The following is a 20832-nucleotide window of genomic DNA, read 5'->3' on the forward strand; positions in this document are numbered from 1 at the left end:
ACGAATGGGATTGTATTTTTTAAAGCAATGCTGTGATGTAGAACTGCACCTTTGTAGTTGTGATTCGGTTCTGGTGAACTGTGTGCTTTTTATCCTCATATTGACATTACAACATGCATTTCTCTGTTGGTTTCATACCAAGAAATGCCTTACCAGGAATGCAAAGCAGTTGTTCAACAAAGTGGAGGGGTAAATGCATTGGAACTGAACAGTTCTGGAAGTTTGTGAGTCTTCAACAAGATGATTGCCATCATCTGTGTTTTAATATTTCGTCATGGAGGGGAGTTTTCATCATTTCTAGCTTCTTGACAGGTTAAGGACTACATCTGGAGTGACTGGTAAAAGTATGTGTTAACTTACATAATGACATAAGTCACTAGTGGATCCAAAAGCTCTTTTTCTTTTAGATACCTTTGTGTTATTTCCATTTTAGAAAATACTGAGAATGCACTGAAGTGAACTCAGTGGTCAAGTCAGAGGCATGTGGACAATGAGCTCTTGTGATGGTGCAGTATTACCCAGCGCTCTTCCTCAGAGGGTGCTGATTGGAGATTGTCATTGTTTGGTATTAGGTTGGTTGATCTCTTTTATATGGTGCATGGTGCATCCGTTTAGTAGACAAGTCACATCAGTGATGAGTTGTCTTTGCACACTGGAGAAATTGTATGTATAAATCTGTCATTTTAAGCACAGGATGTAGCAAGGGTTTCTTAGTGTGTTCATTTTGCATTAGGGTATCAGGATATTGGCCTGTAGGATATCAGGATTGAATTTTCTTGCTCTTCCATCAATTTCCTTTATGGACTACAAGCACGCTTTCTGTTTGTTTTGGGGAAAAGCCATTGTTATTACAAGTTAAAGAGATAAAACCTATTGTGGCATAAGAAAAAGGCCTTTCACTTCTAGCAGAAGTCAATAGCTGCTACTTATTAGGATATGATAAGTATATTAAGCTCTTGACTCAGTGACTTAAAATTTCCCAAAAGATATCTTTAGCTTAATCTTGTGCTTTGTCTAGACAATAAGAAAACGATTTTGGGAGTCTGCATGAAAATTGTTTTTCATTTTGAAGTTTCATATGTTGGGGTGGGAACAATCTCTTGCATTTGAGAAGCTGAGCTGGATTGTGTATAAAACCTTCGCCTTGATATCCGTGATGTCTTGAGGAGCATGTGCTTGGAATGAAAGATGAGTTGAAGATTTCAGTGCAGGCACTGCCACATTATTTCCTTTCCTGAGTCTGAATATTCCGTAAAAACCCAGAGACTTTCAACTTTCATACTTAAGTGCTTGGTACCATGCAGTGCAAAGGAGCACCAACAACAAAACAGGTTATACAAGAGAGATGTAAGATATATAAGGGATTCATTTGTTGAAAATAAGCATGTTTATGTTGCATGGGAGTCATAGCTTGTTCTGAACCGTATGCTTGTGGGTTTGCTATGACAGCTGATACTGATGCTACAGGTGTCATCAGGTACAAAATCCAAAACCCTGCATATCTTAATAAATATGGTTGGCTTCCACATGAACTGTTACCTGCCAGAGCTTTGTACATTTAATACATTAGCTATTTCATTGGAGCTAAAGGGTGGCTGTATGCTTTCTTCAGCAGACCCACAGTTCTGACCACTTCACCTCGTACCTAAGAGGTATTGACTTACTCTTTATATCTCTAGGTCTTAGCTAGGTGGTTTTATTCTATCACCACTCTGTAAAATAGGGAAAAAGTAACCACTTTCCAGGAAAGAAGCTAAAACATTCCTTAAATGCAATACCAGCCAACAGACAAGGTAAGCTTTTGGTCAGGCTGTGGGCTGAGCAGAGTCCTTCCATCTCTGTGCCATGTTCTTTAGGACATCCTCTAGATATAAGTGCTCTTGCTGCTGTTTTCAAGATACCCAAAAAAAGGTTAGTGTTGACCAAGTTAATGACAATTCAGACTGGATATCAGGAAAAGGTTCTTCACTGAGAAGGTGGTCACAGAATCATAGAATCAATAAGGTTGAAGAAGGCCTCCAAGAACATTTAGTCCAACCATCTGCTTACCACCAGTGTGGTCAGACACTGGAACAGCCTCTCCAGAGGAGTAGTCATGGCACCAAGCTTGCCAGAGTTCAAAAACATATGGACAAAGCCCTCAGACATGTTATTTTTGGGGAGTCCTGGATGGAGCTGTACTTGGGGATCCATATGAGTTCCCTTCCAACTCAGGATATTCTGTGAATTTAAATTGTACCTATATGTATACATGTCATTGTTTTTCTTGCTTGCCCACAGGTGCTTTTCTCTTCAACTGGAATAATTTTGCATAGATTTTTTTCCTGTCTTTATTTTAATCTGGGCTGTTGTTGAAAGAGCAACAAGCCTCTTCTAACAGGGCAGCCAGTAGAGCACCATAGCATGGTATGGGTCGTTGCACTCCTTTTATGCAATAAAGACAGAATTTGTGTTCCTGTACCTCTGGCTCAGATGTAAGGACAAATAGACCCTACAGCATCATGAACTTGGAACTTCATTACTGAAGTGTTGAGTATTGCTGTCCTGAAACTGAGCTGTGGCCAAATTAAGAAGGTATATATTCAATAACCCTTTGATTTTGGAGTCCCTGCTGTGCTATGGGAACATGGTGTACAAAGAAAGAAATGTTCTCCTGTAGTAGTTTTTTGTTAGAAAGGTGCAGGAGTTTTGGTTTCTTGCCTAAACTGTTCAGCTTAAGAATTTTTCTGGCATTTGAAGTGGTGACAGATCCCCACTGCTTGCGTTTTCATTCTAATGTTCTGTCTCTTGCAGTCCCGAGGAGGTACATATTTATCAGATTCAGATTTTACAGCACCTCTGTGAGATGAAATTATCATCAGTTATCTAATGGGAAGACAGCAGAACACGGTGTGACCAGCCCAAGATCATGGTGCAGACCTACGTCAAGAGAGGGGTGGAGTGTTTACTCCTTAGCTTCAAAACTGTCCTTCACTGGAAGTGAAAGTCTTGCTCTGCTTTAATAACCAGTGTTACATGTTCTGCTCATTGCCTCTGATATGCTCGAGAAAGAAGGGCTTTCTTAAAACACTGCGCTCATCAGCAGAGTGCTAACAGCTGTCAGCTTGTCACTTCTGGGTCCTTTGAACTCAGGCTCTGCGCATGGGGACGGCTGACATAATAAACAATTGCTCTGTGGAGCTTTAGTAATGTGAGCATTAATATTGATCCAACGCTGACTTCTCTAACAAAAATATATATATATATATCTGTTATCTCGAGAAACCTCCCAAACAGCTCTCGTCTTCTTTCATTACAGGAGAGAGTTATTAGGGCAGATGGCCGAGGTGATATCCATTTGACCTATAGATGCTAACTCAGGAGGAGTATCATTAATAAGGTGGTTGGAAATAGGGAGACATCGCAGTAAAGAGAGTTCAAAAGCAATCTGGTGCACAAAGGATTGCCCATCGAAAAGTGCCTGGTAGCGAATGAGATGGGCAAAGGTAAAAAGGAGACACACAGTCTTAAATGCTCATCACCAAGTCAAGCAGATTGCCTTGAAAGGCCGATGCTTTCCCACATTTGGTTCCTGCTCCAATGTAAATCCTTCTGAAGGAAAACAGGACCCAAAAGCTCTTAAATATAAGACAGAGATTTCACTTTCTCTAATTAAAAATAAAAAAGAAGAAGAAGAAGAAAAACAAAAAAGTGCTTTATTGTGTTCTGCCATGGGCACAGCTGCAATGGCTCAGGTTTGAAAGCTGCTGTCTGGCAGAAAACCAGTCCTTGCTGAGGATCAGACCATGGCCTTGTTCCAAGAGAAATTTGGGTTTCATTTGACCAAGATAGGATTCCAGATTGTCATCTGAGCATGTCTGAAAAGTGGTGAATGTGTGTCAGTAGTTAAGTGCTCGTGAGCTTCCTTAGTCCCTGGATTGTTCAGGACTGACCCAGGCAATTTTTTCCAGATGTCTGGGGGAATCCAAGTCCATATAAAAGGGATGGTAATGCTTCTGCTTCCTTGCTAAGTTGTCTTTGTGGCTTGCAGGAATGTGCATGAAAGCTGGAGCCAAGATACCCCAATTTCTGGTCTCACCTCTACAAACTGCACTTTAACCTCTTCTGCCCTTCCCTGGCATCTCTACACAAGATCATAGAAACTTCTTGGGCCCGGTGCAAACTTTACTTGGCCTCCTATAAAAAAAAAAAATAAGCATCATTCTTTTTTTGTTGCACAAAACTCCGGTTCCTGTTCTCCAAACCTCCTCTGAAACTGTTTTTTTGCCTTTGATCCGGCAGCTGCTCATTTTCAGCAACCCTGAGTAGGTAAAACATGAGAAGTACCTTGGGATGGGAAGGAGTTACACAAATATGAAATATTGCAGTGCCCTTTTGTGAACCGCGGTGTAACAGAGTGGCTGCTGAAGCAAACACCAGGTGGAAATCTTTAGCAGAAATACCCTGATTTTTCTAGCAAATGTAATATTTTTTACTCTTAGTTGCAGTAATTTCTCTCCCACCTTATTGACGATGATGCACAGCTTTTTATCCTTGTGGTTTCTGTCTGAAAATATGTTTCCAGTCTGTACATGCGAACCCTCTCTTCTCCGATATCTGAATTTGGCTACGCTTTTTGCCTCATGGCCAGGACAGAAGACTTATATAAATCCCAGTTCTAATATATGCCGTTTGTTTTAAACTGTATCGCTCTTTAAAATTTGCAAGGAAAACAAACTCTCAGAGACAAATTAGGCTGAAAGGGGTTGGGAGGGAATTGCTTGGTAGCAACGGGTGCTGGATGACATCTGATGAATGCTAATTCTTCATCCCCAAAACAATTTTGAGCAGATGAAGGGAGCTGATTTCTGCAACAGCTTAAACAGAGATTGAAATGACTTCCCCGATCTGGCAGCAGATTTTTTCATTCCCACATAGCAGGTGCAGGCTTGGCCCACAGTGATTTCTCAGTTATACTCTAACTTTGCTGTTTCGAAAATGTAATGTCAGTGCCCAGCCAGGCAAAACCAAACTCCCTAACATTTCTGTTTTTCACGGAAGGCTAAGACTTTATCCTCAGGCAAAGTCTCCTCTCTGGGCTGGCTGCTGTAAATCCTCTGGGCCCTGGCAAAAGCCAGAGTTGCTAGCTCATTTTACTTAATTTGTGATGCTGGCAAGATTTGTGCTGCAGCCCAGGGCTCTTGACTGAACTCTCCTAAATTAGAGCGTTGACACATTAAAGAAACCCCAGCATAGAAAACCTGAAAATAAACGCCTCAAAAATAGATATTTCAGAAAGATGCTGTTTTACAAAGCTTTAAACAGGGTTAGTGTTTGCTTCTTTAAAACCTCCTGCTCGTTAAGAAGTTGGGTTTTATCTGCTCTCGCGATAAATGTCTTTTATCACGTGTTTCATTTGAGAACCTTAGGGCACTTGATATCTTTCTGTTGGACAAAATTCCCCCATTTTTGCAGGTGGGTTAACACGGCCACAGGGTGAAGTGGGTTGAGGTTGTCTGCATAGGAATGTAACCAGCATGGATGTAATGACGTAATTACAAGCAATGTAAATGTGTCAGTTTAACTCCCGTGCGGACATTCTTATTCCAGACCTAGAATCCTTTTTCCTGCTTAAATAATTCCATTTTAAAAGTGAGGAAGTGTAGCCAAGAGGATAAAGTGCTTGGCTGTGGTTCAGGAGATCAGAGGTTCTCATTCTCAAACTTGCCATGGATTTTCTGGGAGATATTGAGTGAATTTTCTCCCTTCTCTACACCCTAATATGACACATGTGAGACTGAAGATGGTGGTACATGTAGGAGAAATTGAGTAATTGGAATTGAAAAACAAAATGATTTATCAAAAGCAGAGCAGCCATATGTGAGATGTCCATGATGGCTTGAAATAGTGCCTGATGTTCATAACCGTTCATGTTTCGGAATTTGTTTTATTTTCAAAAAGTTGGCTTTTTTGGTCCCATAGCCTAAGTGCCTACTTGCAACTCAAGCATTAGGTGTATTCTTTTGGCAGCATATCTTTCATTTCGCTTTCAGTAAAGCAGGAATCCAGCTTATGTCCTCCAGAATTGCTCAATGATGCAAAAAAACAGGGTGATGGGGCAATGAATTTCAAAGTTGTGCTCCTGATCCAAACCAGCACACACACATGCTGACACAGGGGTGCTCCCATGTAATCGTAACAGTTAGTGTACCATACAGCAAGCTCTTAAGGTGAATCAGAAACAGAACCTGGCAGGTTGAACAAAATTCAGTCCATGGCTTCTAGCTGAGCCACTTCAAGAAAAACAAATCCAGTTTAGGAAGACATCTTCCTAGTAGTTAATTCGCCATCAAAATTCTACGATATTTAAACAAGACCACTAATTCCAGTGGATTTTACTTACATGTACACATAGTGGATGCTATGATCCAGAAGAAGCTCCTCACTTTTCTTTCAAGTAGACTGGCATGAAGTGGTTTTAAGGACAGTTAATGTAGGAGGTAACATATGAGAGCTAAAATGCATGTGAACTTTTGATACTTTTTTGTTTCTGTAAAACACATTTTGAATTATCCCTAATGCTTTCTTAAAATGTTCTTTGTTACAGAAGAGGAAGAGGAACAAGTACCAACAGATGGAGGTACATCTGCAGAGGCCATGCAGGTACCACTGGAAGAAGAAGGAGATATGGAAGAGGACGAGGCAATTAATGATGAAAATTACTTGAGCAAGAGAACATTAGAAAGTCCTGATGCTGAAGAATTTCCACCCATGAAACGACCAAAACTGTCTGTTTCTAAAGGAGACGCTCTGGATGGAGCTTTGGAACCACGTGAGCCTCTTAGCTCAATAAATACTCAAAAAGTACCTCCGATGCTTTCTCCAGTTCATGTTCAGGACAGTTCAGACTTAGCCCCTCCTTCACCAGAACCACCAATGTTGGCTCCCATTGCAAAACCACAAGTGCCAGCCCCCAAGACATTAGAGTCAAAGCCACTTGCACCCAAAACAAAGTCCAAATCAAGTTCTCCAGGACAAAAGACAAAATCACCTAAAACTACCCCCTCACCAGTGGTTGCTGGAAGTCCCATACGTTCACCAAAAACTGGATCCAAAGAAAAAAAGTCACCAGGTCGCGCCAAGAGCCCCAAAAGTCCCAAAAGTCCAAAGGCTCCCGTTCATGTCCCCCCGCCACCTGTTAAACCTGAAACACCAAGCAGAACCCCTCTGGCTGCATTAAGTGACAAAATAGGAAAGGAAAACATTCAAGTAAAACAAGGACAGACACCACCTGAGCCTGTGACCAAGCCAAATATTGAAAACCAGACTAAGAAATTACCAGTGATGGACAAGACTATTGATGATTCAATAGATGCTGTGATTGCTCGTGCATGTGCTGAACGAGAACCCGATCCCTTTGAGTTTTCCTCTGGTTCTGAGTCAGAAGGGGAAATTTTTACCAGTCCAAAAAGACTTTCTGTTTCAGAGACTACAACTCCAACTCCTAAACCTTCTGTTTCTGCTAATTGTTCTAATAAGGCAGGAGCAACTCCGATACCTCCATCAGGTGGGACTTCAAGTTCAGACATTTCATGGACAATGGATGACTCAATTGATGAAGTCATTCGAAAGGCAAACATGGGGACACCTTCTAATCCACCTGCAAACTTCACTTACTTCTCTTCTCCTTCTGCTTCACCGCCAACTCCAGAACCTCTTCTCAAAGTCTATGAGGAGAAAACCAAGTTGGCTTCCTCTGTAGAAGTGAAAAAGAAACTGAAGAAAGAGCTGAAGACAAAAATGAAGAAGAAAGAGAAACAAAAGGAAAAAGATAAAGAGAAAAACAAGGAGAAAAACAAAGAGAAGGAAAAAAACAAAGAGAAGGATAAAGACAAGGAAGGAAACAAGGAGGCGAAGTTTCAGTGGAAGGAACTTCTCAAAGATGATGAACATGATCCCTATAAATTCAAACTAAAAGACTTTGAGGATGCTGACACAAAAGTAAAGTTGAAAGATGGCAATACCAAAAAAGAGAAAGAAAAACATAAAGATAAGAAGAAAGAGAAGGAGAAAGGTAAAAAAGACAAGGATAAGAAAGACAAAGAGAAAGTTAAAGATAAGAGTAAGGAAGATAAGATAAAGCCCCCATCAGCACCTCTTGTGTTACCTCCCAAAGAAATGTCTTTGCCCTTGTTCAGCACACCAACTGCCATGAGGCTTCCCAGCATGTTACCTTCCTTGTCTCCTATGCTTCCTGAAAAGTTGTTTGAGGACAAAGAAAAACCAAAAGAGAAGAAGAAGGACAAAAAAGAGAAGAAGAAAAAGAAAGAAAGGGAGAAAGACAAAGAAAAGGAAAAGAAGGATAAGGAAAAGGAGAGGAAGGAAAGAGAGAGGAAGGAGAAAGAAAAAGAGAAACATAAACATGAAAAGGTGAGTTGTTTAAAAGAGTTGAGATGGCATCATTGTATGAAAAGTGCACATGGATTCCTGAATTTGCTGCTGAGAAGCATATGTGATACAGAAGATATCACAGACTTTATACACTTTAAAACAAACAAACAACCAGTGTTGTTTGTTGCTTCAATGTAAGAAGCACCCCAGAAATTTCAGGTATTACCCTACTTCTTTGGGAGGCAAAAGAATAGAAGCTCAATTTTGTGAGTTTGGAATATGAGATCTTGCCTTGATTTTGGTTTGAATTGGGTTGGTTTGGTTTTACGTGAGATTTCTGGTTTTCCTCAACTCACTTTTCGCTTTGGAAAGCCAAGACTTACACTCAGTGGCAAAATGCAGAACAAATGTATGCTCTGTTGCAATGCCCAAATTTTGTTCTGTGGATTTCCTCTAGTGAGGCCAACAGCCTTTCATATAAAATTCAAATACAGTTTCTAGAAGTCTACTGTTTCAAAGCCTGTAGAAGTCTGTAGGTCACTGGATGGCCATAAATGAGGAGCAGACCACCCTAGAATAAGTCATCATTTGTGTACCAGTAGAGCTACCAAATCCTCTATTAGGAAGACCTCAGCCTTCATGCTCCAGTTAGACAGAAGTAAGAAAATTGTTTTCAACCTGTAGTCTAAATGCATATTCTGAATGTTCAAATATCACCTTGTGTTTTGATTTTTAAGCTTGAGATGGAAGAGACCTGACTTTCAAATGGACTGAGCTGCTTCTTCTCCTGTAGCTCTTACTGGTTTATGTCAGCCACAGACAGTTCCTTCTTTCCAATATCACCTAATCTTGAGAATATCTTTAATATATAAAAAATGAAACCAGCATATTTGCATGTTATCTGATTTTAAATCCCATTAGAAATGACTTCCCTAATTCAAGGTTTGCTGTACTTTTTGTCACTTAAACTTATATTGTGCATTCAGTTGTTAATACTAAAAGAAAAAAAAAGAGCAGAAAAGAAAGAGATTGTCTTGGATACTGATAACCTTGGATGCAGGATTTCTTAAATCTCTATCCTTAGCATTAGGAAGCACCGCTTACATTCTGGTTTTACAGAGATACTCTTTACGTTCTGCTTTGAGTGTAATACTCACTTTGTACAAGCTCAGACTTGGGATATTCCTCACTATCCATTTTCGATGCTGTGAGGGATGGTACCCTGGTGTGCTGTCTTGCAGACTTGAAACAAAATGATGATTTCAAAACTTATACCAGCTTTTTAACTTGGAAAACGGATTTTCAGTGCAGAATCCAGGTGATCTGGAAAACTAACATTTGTCTGCCATGGATGAATCAGTGATTGACAGGGTGGTGCTCCGGCTGTCCCTGTTAATTTAATGTCTGAATTTTAGCTTGCAGCAAAGCTGCTGCATGGACTCCTCCTTTTGTCTACATGGCAGCTTTCTCTCTGCCCCTCACGCTCAAGGCATTTTGTCAGTATCTCACTGAGAATTTCTGCAGACGTTTCTCTTTAAGTACACATATATAAAATAGAGATAAGTTGCTTGGTTTTTGTCTGTTTTGCATTTCTTCCCCAAATCTCTCCCATCTAATTTGTTTTAGAGCAATATAAAAGCTACACAAACAAATATAAATTGGTAAAGCTTCAATAGAGACCGAACATTGTATGTATTAGGAAAAGGAGTCCAACAGCAATAAAAACTTGGACAAATTAAATTGACAAAGCTGCCCATTACCTTGGCAAAAAGTCCCTGTCAAAAGATAAACTTTAAAGCTAGAATGCATGAAAGAGTCCCTAGATAGAATTAAAATTTAAACTGATTTTTGATAGATAAGCTTTTTTAAAATCCACCTCTTTGCTGCAAGTCGTCAGGATTTTAAAAATAAATTTCTCCTTTAAATCTCTTGAGCGATTTTCATTTTTTGCAAGGCCGCACTGCTGGTGTCCTGGAAAAATGGAGAGTTAGAGCTTTATCAGTTGGTGCCCTGAGGTATGTGGCAAAGAAGCTAAATCCTTGAAGATTAGCAAAAAAAATGCAGCACATGGCAATAAGGGGCTTATATGACTACTAGTATTAGTTCAGGTGAAAGAAGTATTGCTTATACATAAAACTGGACAAATCCACTGACAATGTATTTTTAGTTAGCTACAAAGGAGTCTTATATTGCTGGACTTTACCTCTTTGGTGATTTGGGAAGCTTAGTAATCCACTGTAAATGCTCTTCTGCTGGCCCCAATTCCCAGTATTACTCCAGAATGCTGCTCTTTCGTTTTAACCCCTAAAAGTACATGTTTCCTTAATTTAGCTTTTAGTTCACACAATGACTTATTTAGCCAGCGGTCGTGCTGCAGGAGCAAATGATCAAGTTACTGCTCGGACGCTGAGCTTCGGAGGCAGAATCACAACCTGGAAGGTTGGATCTGTGGGCTGAGAGCAGCTGATGGGCATTGCAGAATCTCAGTCATTACATAACTCAGTCCTTAACGAGTAGTGGTATTCTTAAACAAAAAAGCTAACTCTGCGTAAGAATCCATGGTAACATTTCTGTATATTTTTCGTGTAGTTTAGTTATTATGTAAGCACGCAACCCATCCTGTTGGGGAATTCAAGCATATTGCAAAGTTTTCCCTGTTATTTTGTCCCAAGTTTCTGGATAGGAAGACTCAGAGCAGCACCAAGTACTCTACTGAAAGTAAACCAGCTGTGTGCTGCAAGAGGTCAGGCTGATGGCTGAAGAAGAGGAAATTTGGGTAACGCTTGCAGAGGAGCCTGGGAGCATGGGTGCTGTCTTGCATGCATTACCAAATTAAAAGCAGACAATTGAAGCAATTACACCCTGCTTATATGTTGGAGATTACCAGGCATGCTGTAGGAATGACTGAGCAGCTCGTAAGACAGCTGCTGACCCAGTTCCAGCTAAACTTAATACCCTGAGCTGTAAACTAAAGTAGTCGAGGAACTGCTGCGTGAGGAATGGAGCTATCCTAGCATCAAGATAGAGCTTGCCAGTGCTGTCCCCACATAAACTCCTCTTACTTGCAAGTAAAAATCTAACTGGTGTACAACATGGCCGCGGTATCTACAATACACCTATCAGTGCTCCTTAGTTCTCCCTCTGTTCCAACCATGCTAACCCTTCCTCTCTTGTATCAAAAGATAGGAGTTTGGATTCTTGTGGAGCACAGCTTTCTCTCAAAGCAGATGATTTTGGTATCTGGCATAGGGAATTTCTTTATGTGCTTTTCTTCTGCCACCGTTGCTTAGAACCTCTTTTTGATATGCAAAGAGTAATGCAGAGATCTTAATACAAAGGACTAATGAGGTGGGTGTCTTTCAGTGCTAAGGAAAGTCCTAGGAAGTTTCACATTTGGAATAGCCACAACAGAAAAGAATGTGGAGAAACCTATGAGACAGTACATAATCAGTGCAGAGCCACGTGTCCGAGCCTCCTGTACCCAGGGTTTGTCCTGTTTAGGGTTTGTTCAGTTTAGGGTGCCAGGAAAGCAGTTAAAGGGCTTAGCTATAGAAAGTAGTAGTAGAAAGCAGTGAAATCATTCCAGCCATTTGGAGCTCCAGAGGAAAAAGCTTGCAGCACTGCAGGGGAATGACATCACAAAAAAACTGTTCTGTATAAACACAAAAATGGAGGGTAAAGTAACCTGTAAAGCAGACTAATACATATCCATGGAGTGCTCTTAGGGTAATTTCCAAGCCCTAACTGAGTCCTTCCACTCTGGCCTCCTGTCTCCTGCACTGCTTTCTGTGCTTTGAATTGATTGTGTCTTTCTTTAGGAAAGCAATTTTAAAACAGACTCTTCCCAGTGAGAACTGCTCGGGTTTCCATTTAGTGTATATGTACTATTTTTGTCTCTCAAGTTCTCAGACCAGATTCCACTACGTTCTTATTTTATTAAGCACAATGATGCACGTTCTCAAAATGAGGTCAATCTCTCTCTTTATATATAACGTATATACACTTCTCATATATCTGTGGTTAAGTTGAGCAACTCATATATAGAAAATCATCAGTCTCACACATAAAATCTGAGAGGATGCTGTACAGGTGTTGCAAAGCAGTGGCTTTGGTTAGCTCAATAGAAGTCAATAATTATATTAATTCCAAGTGTTTAAGGACATTTTCAATAGGTCTAAGTCTACCAAAGCAGGAAAACAGACCATCTGTTTTCCATCTGAAAAACAGCCATTAGAAACCTAACTGAAATCCATTAAAAATCAGTGATTCTGTTACACCTGTGTGGGTAAGCACTATGTGAAGCATTCGGAGCTGATGCTAGTGGTTCATTTGCCTCCTCCTCGTCTGATTTTGATCAGAGTCTCATTTATGTGGTGAATCTGGATACTAACTGCTTGAGTGTATATCTCAGGAAAACAATTTGATTTGAGCACTGAGGTCAAAGCATTTCGTGTCATGGTTTGCTGGTTTTTTTGTCCCTTTAGATAAATACTAAATCAGTAAGGCTTCTTAACAAAGTGTGAGCTATTACGAACAGTGAAATTTCAATATAACTTTTTAGTCTAGAATTCATATTTCTGTGTTGCTCCCAACAAGGGGTGACCATCAACAGTGCAGCATGAAGTGTGAGAACAGTGATCAGTCAGTCATAAGTCTGTCTAATTGAGCTGGTATAGTCTGGTTAAATCTATCAGTGCTTTCATGTAATTAATATTCTTTGGGAATCTCTTTACAGTCTTTGATTGGTGATTTTATTCCTTTGCACAGATAAAGGTGGAACCAGTTGTTCCAGCTCCATCACCAGTTATTCCTCGGCTGACACTAAGAGTGGGTGCAGGCCAAGACAAGATGTAAGTACAAAATAAGCCATCTACAATAAGCCTTACACAGTTGCTTGTCTCTGATGTGTAGCAGCTCTTACTTTCACTTGGAAATGCTTTAATGTTAGTGGTAAATGACATTCATACAGCCATTACCAGGTTGGATGGGATCCTGGGCAGTCTGATCTAGTGGTTGGCAACATGGCATGGAAGTTGGAAACTTGATGATCCCCTTCAGAGTGAGCCATTCTATCATTCGGTGATGTCTTTTGACCATTCTGATGAAAACTCAAGCAGAACACTTACCAGTAGAAACTTTTTGCCTTTTTTGTCCTGCTCTGCAAGTAGAACTCATCATTTTCCTACTGCATTTCCCAGTAATGATTCTATGACTCCATTAAGACTCACATGCTGCCTCCAGTGACATTCAGCCAGGCTTCCATAATGGCAAGGCATCCCTAATGTAACCTACGGCTCAGTTTCATAATGCATTTCAGCTAACAGTTGTTTCACGCTTTAAAACATAACAATTGAAATGCCTGCATACACATCAATTTTATTATAATTGTTGATTATTTCTGAGCGTACCAAACACACTTTAAATGTTTGTTCATTAGCTCCTTAATTATTGGGTGTTGTCATACAAATAATAGTTACTTAGTACTTGATGACCATAAATAGGTTGATCCCTACTCTCAGATCATACAGCCACCTGCTTATGCTGTAGAGGCTGAGGAAATGAAGCATCACTGGGCTTTATAGGCTGCTCCTGACTTGTGTTTTCCTTTAATTGGGTTTTTTCAATGTTTTTTTTTTTAGTTGTGCAGAGTATACTTTTATGTCTGATGGCAAACATGAGCACCAAACAGATTTTTTCTTTCCATTCATGCTATTAAATATTGCTAATCTAGTTGCTTCTCCCTTACAGCCATTCTGAACTAAACCTCCTAATCACTAACTTTCCTGTGTTATAAGTCGAGTGGCATCTTTGATGATTATTCTGTTTTTTCCCCTATCTCACTCAGCAGGCAAGTTGTGAGTTATACTGGTGTGAAGTTGCTATGGGATTTCTTGGTTTGTATGAGAAACCACCCTAAGTATCAGGACTTTTTCCTGTTCTCTCTAGGCACATTAACCATTTCTATTTTCTCCCTTTCACAATATCTGAGTATGATCTGAATATTTTGTGCTCAGACTGTATGAAAGATCCTGCTTTTCAGAAGTTATCTGTCCTGCATCTGAAACCTGTAAATCCATTTTCCTTCTTGAGGAGCTATGGATACTTTCAACGTTTTTTATTCAAGGATTGTGGAAGTGTTTATATCAAGAAAAAGAAGTCATGTTTTCAAGGCAGATCTTTTAGATTGTAGCTCTGAAGCCATATTATAGCAGGGAGGCTTCATCTCCTCCACTCTATGCTTGTCCTTGCTACTGCTTTAGGCTACATAACCAAATGAGTTGTTCACTAAAGACACATTCAGTCTTTAGTACTCCATCTCTATTTGCATACTTGTTTTCCTTTCCTACCTTAAATATCTCCCCTCTATGCCTACTATATGAACCCCCTTAACATAATCTGAGTGTGATGGCTGTATCACCCACTTGCATCTTCTAAACAATGGTAAGCAAGAATTGTTGGAGCTTTGTTGGAGCTTTTAGGATTTGTCATAGTTCTCCCAGGCAAATTCCAGGAAGAAGAGTTTGCTGAAACAGAAGCAAACACAGTTTATACCACGTGGCTCTGGGTCTGGGAATTGTTTTGTGTTGCATGTTGATCCAGTGTCTAATGAGCTTGCAGGGGAGCTCCCCAACTCCAGATAATCTTTTTGCTTTCATCCTAAGCAATTAATATTTAACCTGGTCTCAGAGCATGTTTTCGTATGTGGTGATCATTGTTAGAAGTGATCATTATGTGAAGCTCTGAGACAATGCACTGCATATGTGGCTTGGGCTGTTGAAATAATACCAGAAATCTCTGCCACCTGGATTTCAAGTTACTAGTTGTCCAAACACAGGAGGTTCATAAACCTTTTACATAGCTGGTAAGGGACAAAACCAAGAGCTATGCTTTTGTGATACGTTGTATTAGGGGGAAGTTAAACTTACATTTCATCTGTGTTGATGATGAGTATTGGGTGATTGTTGTGTGTCAGTTGAGATGCCTCTGGAGTTTATTACTAGCGTGAGATTATTTTAAATTACTATGAATAGCCATAGAAAAGTGTCAGAATCTTTGATGAAATTGATGAATAAAAACTGAATAATAAATTATTTCAGTTTGCTCTGCTAGAAGGAAAAGCTGTTGGGAGGGGTTGAGAGTTACTTTAATACCTTTTCAGCTGGAGGTTGGTTTCTCTTGGGGAACTTCATGCAAAACAATGTACTTAGAGTATGTAATTGAACAGCAGAATCATTTAGGTTGGAAAAGACCCCGAAGATCATCAAATCCAGCCATCACCTAACACTACCAACACCAACTCTAAACCATGTCCCTTAGTGCTGCATCTGCTTCTCCTAACTGACTCCAGGGACGGGTACTCCACCACTTCCCTGGGCAGCCTGATCCAATGCCTGACTATCCTTTGTGTGAAGATATTCTTCCTAATATCAAGGATCTGAAGAAAATATATCGTATTGAATGGCAGTTAAAATGGAAACTCAGATCTATATGTAGATGCAGCAGAATGCTGGCAGCACAAGTTTAAATACTGCAGTGCTGAGGAAAATGACATTGCACTGGAGCAGTTTCCAGTTCTGTTGCTTCTGAGCTCCTCTGCTTGGACCAGTGTAGAAAGCAATGCTGATTGTGACAAAGGAGTCTCCTTCTTTATTGTTTCTATGAATACAAATACATACTGGTTAGTCAAACTTGTCCAGCATGCAAATACTCTTCCAACACACATCAGTTCAAAAGAGATGGCTATTAGTAATGTCAGCTTAATTGACATGAAAATGTAGCTATTCCTTAAGGACAGAGGGACCAATGTAACAAAAAATGTTATAGTTCAGTGTTTTTTGGGAGGGTTTTAACTGTGCAGTAAAACAAGAAGAAAGTAGATTATAATCAAAGCATTTCCATCTTAGTTGTAAACAATTACAGCAATACTTGCATGGATGCCACATTAGAAGAAATTTACTGGATTCCATTCTAATGCAATTAGAGCTAATTTTGTTCTTTAAATGAATAAAGGGTCAGCTAGTAAATCTAGTTTATCTCAAGTCCAGGCTTCAATAAATTGTTTTATTTAATTTGTTGTAAAAGATCTTATCCTTAATGGGCCAAACTCTTATTAGTTTGCTTGGGTTCTAAAATATTTATGACCACCTTTTTAGATATGATTTGAACGATATGTTGGAAGGGTTTTTCACTGTTTTTTTCCACCCCAGTGTTATCAGGGTAGAAGATTGCTAACTGAGTTAGTATAGGAAGGAACTGGAGATGCTATCTTTTTTTTAAGTAAAAAAAAAATTAAAAGCACAAAGCTGCTATCGTTGTTTCAATTTCAAATCATCTGCAGATGATGAGCAGAATTCTTTTATTCAGTTGCATCATGATTTCTTTTTGTCTCATTATTTTTCCTAAGCATAAATCATTTCGTACACCTAACTTTTAAAAGCTTTCACGCACACAGGTTTCATACGCATAAGTTTTTAAAAGGCATATCTATTGCTGGGGTGCTGACATTCCAGTTACTGCCACAGTTGATGTAAACTTAAGCAAAAATATGTATGTAATTTGTGATACTTCAGATAAATTCTACATTTAAATATGATTTTTAAGTAAAAACACATGACTTCTGACAATACCAGGCCACAAAGCAGGGTGCCATTCATTAGCCATTGTTTCAGTGCTTCTGTGCCTTTATATATACATATGTACATACAAATGCATGTGTGTATATATACATACATATATATATGCATTTATATAGAGAGGGAAGTGTATGTTTATGTGTGTTTGTGAAACCAAGTTTCTGAACTTAATGCTAAAATATCAGGCTTTTCCTCCAGACTCTTGCTGCATTGTATCATAGCTCTGCAATCAGTAGAGAACCTGGAAAGCAGACATGAACAGGGCGAAGATAGATATTTTAACAGTGTTTAACTCACAAATCTGGCCTGCTGCTCTTAATAAAGTGTCCCTTGTCTTGCATATTTTTAATGTCAGCATATATACAACCTTCTCCAAAAAACTGCACACACACTCAGATATGTGTGTCTATAAAAATATGTATTAAATAATTCGTGGACTTGAAAATAAAATCCTAAAGGGATTAAGAGAGAGAAGCTTTTTTCCCATATATTGAATTGACTCCACCAAAGATTTTTATCACTTGCTAGGATGTGATCGGTCCAAGGCCTAACTTAAGTACTTTGGGAGGCTCTCTCAATGGCATAATATTCCCATAACAAAAATGCCACCAACGTCACTAGCTGACATCCTTTGTGGAATATCTGAAAGCCAAGTGTCAATATAGACTAAATGATTTTGTGAGCACAGGATGTGATCCCTCTGTGAGATACTGGTGACCCAAAAGTATTCTTTGAGAACCAAAGGGAAGCCTGTCCTGTCGTTTTGTGTTCTGTTACACTGAGTTTCTGTGATTGATCCATCTGAGGACCTACACCACAATAAGGTTCAAAAATAACGCATAATTTTCTAAGTTGGCAAAATGATACATGTCTTACAAAGTAGGAGCCTGAAGGGAAATGCAGCTTGAGAAAATGGCATGATGCTGATGCTATAACCCTACTTGAAACACAGCTGGATTGCTGGAGGTGCTTGTTTTTCATACGTTGGTGGGTTGGGTCATTGTTTCTGCTTGCTTAAGAATTGATTATTTTAAGTGCAGCCATGGTTGAGCAACAAAATTCCAGTGAAACAGTTCTTTATTCATTCTTTTTGGACTCATGTAAAACTTTACCATCTCACCTACAGCAGAGTGCCACCAACTTTGTTATAGGGTAACGTTATCCTAAAACACTTGCCTAAAATATGCATCTCCTATCTGCAGCAAGTTTAATTTGCAGAAGAATTGAATCATAGAATGGCTTGGTTTTGAAGGGACCTTGACAGTCATCTAGTTCCAACATCCCTGCCATGCACAGGGTTGTAATTGAGCTCCAAGTTCTCTAGAGATTAAATTCTGGGGGGAACACATACATGTACAAAATCAGACTTTAAAAAAAGGTAAGTTGGACCAAAGGAGGAGAGAAGTGATATTAGCAGTTCTATGGATACAGCTTTTATTGAGCTGGTTAAAGACGAGAAATTAGGCAAGGTTGGTATTCCCCAGAGTTTGCTGGGGATCTGTAGTTACTGCAGAAATACAAACGTGCTTTTTATGGTAAGTGCTCAAAACACTCTGGGAGATATGAAAAAAAGCTGGATATCTAAGATATGGCTTTGTTCTTAGCTTCAATTAAATCATAATCCTGCCATATGTAGTTTTTAAGAATACATCTGATTCGTACAGTATCGTCTTTGGTGGATATTCATGAGCTTCCATTTTTAATAAGGTTTTTCTCTTTTGGATAAACAAGGCCTTATGAAAAAACAAACCACCTTTTGAACTCCAGGTGCTATTTAGCAGAAAGCCATTCAGATATTGATAATTTAGATGACTGTCTTCGTGGTGTTTGCCCACGGTAACTGAATAATGGGGTCCATTAAACTCCCTTTGTAGATGTATCCAAATAGTTTGCCTCTAGCTTTGGCTCCCAATGTGTGGCTAGAGAGGAAAGGATTGGCTTTTTATTGACTTGTCAAGCCATAGGTTTGCATTACCATCCAAGTAGCTCATGACCCATTCCATTTATTTCACTGTTTTGTGGTGGGGAAACAGGTAAAGGAATCCTGCTGGAAGCCCCTCCTTCCGCACGTTTTTATGAATAAGAGCAGTGTTTGTAGCAATTAAGGCACCGTGACCAAATCCTCCAAAAGATGTAATGCAAGCAGCATGGGGCTATTGTGGGACACAGCTGTGGACGGTGTTCGTTACCCTGCAAGACTCTGCTTATTCAACAGAAAGCTCTGAAGGAGAACTTACTGCAGAATTAAATAGGAGGGAAGAAGTGATACTTCAGAGAGAAAAATGTAGAAGGGTGAACCACTGTTTGGGAAAACTTAACAATAGAGTCCAGGCAGTGAAAAGTCTCTTGTTTATTGCAGTACTAATTGCAGCCCCAATTATTTTACAATTCAGCACTAAGCAGTGAAAGACTGAGTTAACTGTGTTAACAGAACTAACGCTCTGGGTGCCAACACAGCTTTTGCTGTAAGGTGGAACAGAGTGTGTAATGGTTAAATCATTTTGATATGATCAATAGACCACCTAAGTGAGCAGTCAGAGTGATGACAAATGATCTCGCTCCTCTCCAAGAGATGTTCTTTAGGAATTCCAGTGATCTTTGCAGCTCTCATAAATCTTTGGACGTGTGTGTTTGTGTGTGTGTACACAGACACGCATTTTTCTGTTCTATAATTGTTAAATTATAAGAGCTGGAGGACTGGTTTTTCAGTGCCTTTTTAAATTCTGGGTGGATTTTAATGGAGATATTCTTCTGGGTATGATTCATATCCCTTTTCTGATCGTTCTGTTTGAGTGTAACATATTGGCCCCAATCCTGCAGTGAAATCCCCATGTGTGGTCTTGCATCCATCCAAAAGTCCTGTTCACTGCATTGGAGGTTCCTCAGCCTCTCCTTTGCTGCAGAATTGCAACTTTTAAATGAAAAAAAACCAATAATGAATCCTTTTTACCAAAAGAAACAAATAATCAGTTTATATTACTGAAGTTGATCTAGAATAGTCTTTTTCTTCTTGGAGCGTGAGTTGTTTCCAACATTCAGATTTAGTCCTTAGCTGTTCCTTATTCCTTTTTTTTTTCTAATTACAGAAGCCACCCCGACTAATTATTCATTCAGCTGATGGTAGATGGTAGGCTGCGGCAAATAAATTATTTTCATTTTGCTGCTGGCCACGTCGGGTGGTGAATTCAGAAGTGAATCCTTAAAAAGGCTTGAGTCATTAGGAAGCAAAAACAACTTACTTGGAGTTTCTTTGCTTTTTCGGCTTATTACTCAAAAATTAAATACATATATATATATATATATATACTGTATACCTCAATTAAAGAAAAAGATGTTTCAGGCAAGTTTAGACACATAAGCGAATTGCTTGTGTAAATGGATGTACCCTTATAAAACACGACATAAATCGATCAAATGTTTGTGAACGAATGGAAGGTCAATGGGCATTTGTTTAAAAAATAGGCTTTGCCTGGATAGAAGGTTACCAGAGGAGCCTAACGCTGTTTTGTTGTTGTCTTTATTAGATTTGCTTTTTTTATATCGAAGTTTTCACACAAAATTGAGTAGGCTGTATAGGCTAAAAGATATGTATTTTAGTTCCTTAGAGCTGGACATGGACAGGAGGTCCATGGAGAACCTTCCATAGATGCAAGAGTAGATGCTCCTACCTGAGTTTAGTAGAGCTGTTCTCTGAGCAGCTGAGTTGTAGCTACACAGAGCCTGCAAGGTAACAAGTTACAAATTTGTAACAAATTACCATAGTAGAGCTTTCTGTGCCCATTGATGGCATAGTTTTCTAGTAGTTAATGAAATTTCATATTCTACCCTG

The 20832-nt window shown here is 39.4% G+C and overlaps 1 protein-coding gene across 2 annotated transcripts in view; it reads left to right on the forward strand.

Annotated features, from left to right (window-relative positions):
• Nucleotides 1-20832, forward strand: part of TAF3 (TATA-box binding protein associated factor 3) — a 109220-nt gene that overhangs the window by 73965 nt on the left and 14423 nt on the right. For both annotated transcript variants that reach the window (XM_015866803.2, XM_015866876.3), the window contains exons 3-4: nt 6587-8409; nt 13138-13220. In XM_015866803.2, coding sequence (XP_015722289.1) covers nt 6587-8409; nt 13138-13220 — 1906 coding nt within the window. The remainder of the gene's footprint in view (nt 1-6586; nt 8410-13137; nt 13221-20832) is intronic.

The sequence above is a fragment of the Coturnix japonica genome, chromosome 1 (genome assembly GCF_054131305.1).
Source record: "Coturnix japonica strain WE chromosome 1, WE-NBRP24, whole genome shotgun sequence".
Classification (NCBI taxonomy): Eukaryota; Metazoa; Chordata; class Aves; order Galliformes; family Phasianidae; genus Coturnix; species Coturnix japonica.